This window comes from Silene latifolia, chromosome Y (genome assembly GCF_048544455.1).
Source record: "Silene latifolia isolate original U9 population chromosome Y, ASM4854445v1, whole genome shotgun sequence".
NCBI classification, from domain to species: Eukaryota; Viridiplantae; Streptophyta; class Magnoliopsida; order Caryophyllales; family Caryophyllaceae; genus Silene; species Silene latifolia.
Window position 1 is genome coordinate 168,211,461 of NC_133538.1, and position 2,249 is coordinate 168,213,709.

Genomic DNA, 2,249 nt, shown 5'->3' on the forward strand with positions numbered 1-2,249 from the left:
ACGGTTTTTCTAGGCCAAACGAAGACGGATTTCACCCGAACCAAAGACTCAATCCAAACACGTACATGTACTTGAGACAATAGCAAGAAAGTTGGTTCAATTTAACATAAAGAAACCCGTCAAAACAGCCCGCGAAAACTGCTCAACAAGGTCCATTTTCACGATTTATGAAGTTCATTTGTGACCGTCTTAAGATAAAATTTTAAGCATGGAAATGATAATATTCATCCAAACATATTACCCAACATGATTACCCCTTTCACCAAGAATCCAAAGGTACCAACTTTCTCAAAACGGATAACTAAAACTCGAATAAAACCGACTCAAAAACCGCACCACCAACACCACATTCACGGCCCCAAAACAGAGTACGACACCTCCCACAGTACTCCCCTTTCTACGCATAAAAGCAGTCCAAAGAAAGGCCAAACTAAGATGACATTTGAGACGAGATTAAGACGGAAATACTCATGAATAAAGTAATCTCAAAACAATCCTGAAAGACCACAAAATCCATCCGCATTTCAGCTCCCCTACCCGCCTGTCACGAACTCCAAACGGTCACAAAATACATTGGGATTAATTACACCATTACTTACTTAATTGTACAGAGCAACATCACCCTAGAGGCTCGTTTACTGATTTGGAAGTCAGGCTACACCATTTAACGAGAACTTGATAAGAAAAGTTCAGGCGTGATGCACATGTTCAGCAGTTCAGGGGACTAAAAAGAGCCGACGGCAGAGCAAGGAAAAATAGTCATTTGCAAAGGCTTCCATTACTTTACAGCTAAACATTGACAGAGATATTTGTAAATATATGTAAATATATCCTTGCCTAGTTTAGTCAATATTAGTAAATATATGTAAATATATCCTTGCCTAGTTTAGTCAATGTAAATCTCGTAGTATCGCTATAGTTTAGGTAGCTAACTTTGTATGATCGCTATATATTGTGAATACATTGACTCTCCCGAGTCAGGGGATTATAATCTATTATGGTATCAGACTAGGTTAGTATTAATCCTAACCCTAGTCTCCGCCTTCTTTGCCTATGTGTTTGACCTCACGTCACCAAGCTTGGCCAAGACGGCACTCCCCCCCCCCCCCCCCCTTTCCCAAACTCCATCCTGTTTACTCGGTCACTAATATTCAAAACAAAGTCTGTGTCCTTGATGGTGTTAAGGTTCCGTATTCGTCTTGGGTCAAGCGATTCAAGTTGCACGGTCGTGGGTACAAAGTGCTCCATCACATTGATGGAAGACGAAAGCCGGCTGAAACCGACAGTACCTACGAGGAATGGTGCGAAATCGATGCCCATGTCCTTCAATGGATTTATGGGACCCTTAATGACGATCTTTTGTCGCGCGTCCTTGAAGAAGAATCCATCGCCTATGAAGCCTGGGTTCGTGTGAAAAATAATTTCATGAATAACAAGGGCGCCCGTGCTGCTTCACTCGAGTCCGAATTTTCATCTCTGAAACTCAAGTCCATGCCGTCTCTTGAGGCCTATTGCCAATGCCTCAAGGAGATTGTCGTTCAATTGAAAGATGTTGATGCCGCTGTCACCGATCAACGACTCGTACTCCAGTTGGTTCGTGGTTTGACTCCTGGGTATGACACGACAACCGCTTACATCAATCAGACCCTCCCCTCCTTTGCCAATGCGTGTAGTATGTTAGAACTTGAACAACGTCGCCAAGCGAGCCGTGACGAGCCCTTGATAGTGTTAGTTGCTCCGTCTTCCCCTACTGTAGAGACCTCAGGTTGGGTCAAGCCGAAGTCCTCTTCATCAAATCCACCGCGTGCTAAAACAAGTGGTGGCCGATCTCAAAAGAACAGTGGCCGTTCGCAAAATTGTGGATCGAATAAACCACAAACTACCGCTCCTCAATCTAATTGGGTCTAGATTCCGTGGTCCCCACCACCGTGGTCTCAATCCTGGACTACCCCACCGTGCCCTTACCCTGCCCAACCAGGCTACCCCCCCCCCCCCTCCCGTTCGCCCTGGCGTGGACCCGTACCCACGGGTCCTTCTTCTTCGGGTCAAGCGTACGTTGCAGATTATGAACCACAGCAACTCACGGACTTGGGTCAGGCTTTAAATGCCATGGCGTTCAATCCAAGTGACGGGCAGTGGTACATGGATACTGGAGCAACGTCACACTTAACCTCCGATGCAGGTAATCTCACTCCGTCTTCTTATGTATCTAATATTCGGTCTATTTTTGTTGGTAATGGTCATACTAT

General features: G+C 45.1%; 1 protein-coding gene across 1 annotated transcript; it reads left to right on the top strand.

The window, feature by feature from the left end:
• The first annotated feature begins 246 nt into the window (after positions 1 to 246).
• On the top strand, positions 247 to 1,908 carry LOC141629378 (uncharacterized). The gene is made up of 2 exons (XM_074442394.1): positions 247 to 276; positions 1,186 to 1,908. The coding sequence occupies exons 1-2, from the start codon at positions 247 to 249 to the stop codon at positions 1,906 to 1,908; spliced, it is 753 nt and encodes a 250-aa protein (XP_074298495.1).
• Positions 1,909 to 2,249: the final 341 nt, after the last annotated feature.

Excerpts from the sequence above, each read along its gene's own strand:
- LOC141629378 (XM_074442394.1), top strand. The coding sequence starts at position 247 with ATGATTACCCCTTTCACCAAGAATCCAAAG. Across the intron at positions 277-1,185 it reads CTTTCACCAAGAATCCAAAG|GTTCCGTATTCGTCTTGGGT; the intron begins GTACCAACTTTC and ends GATGGTGTTAAG.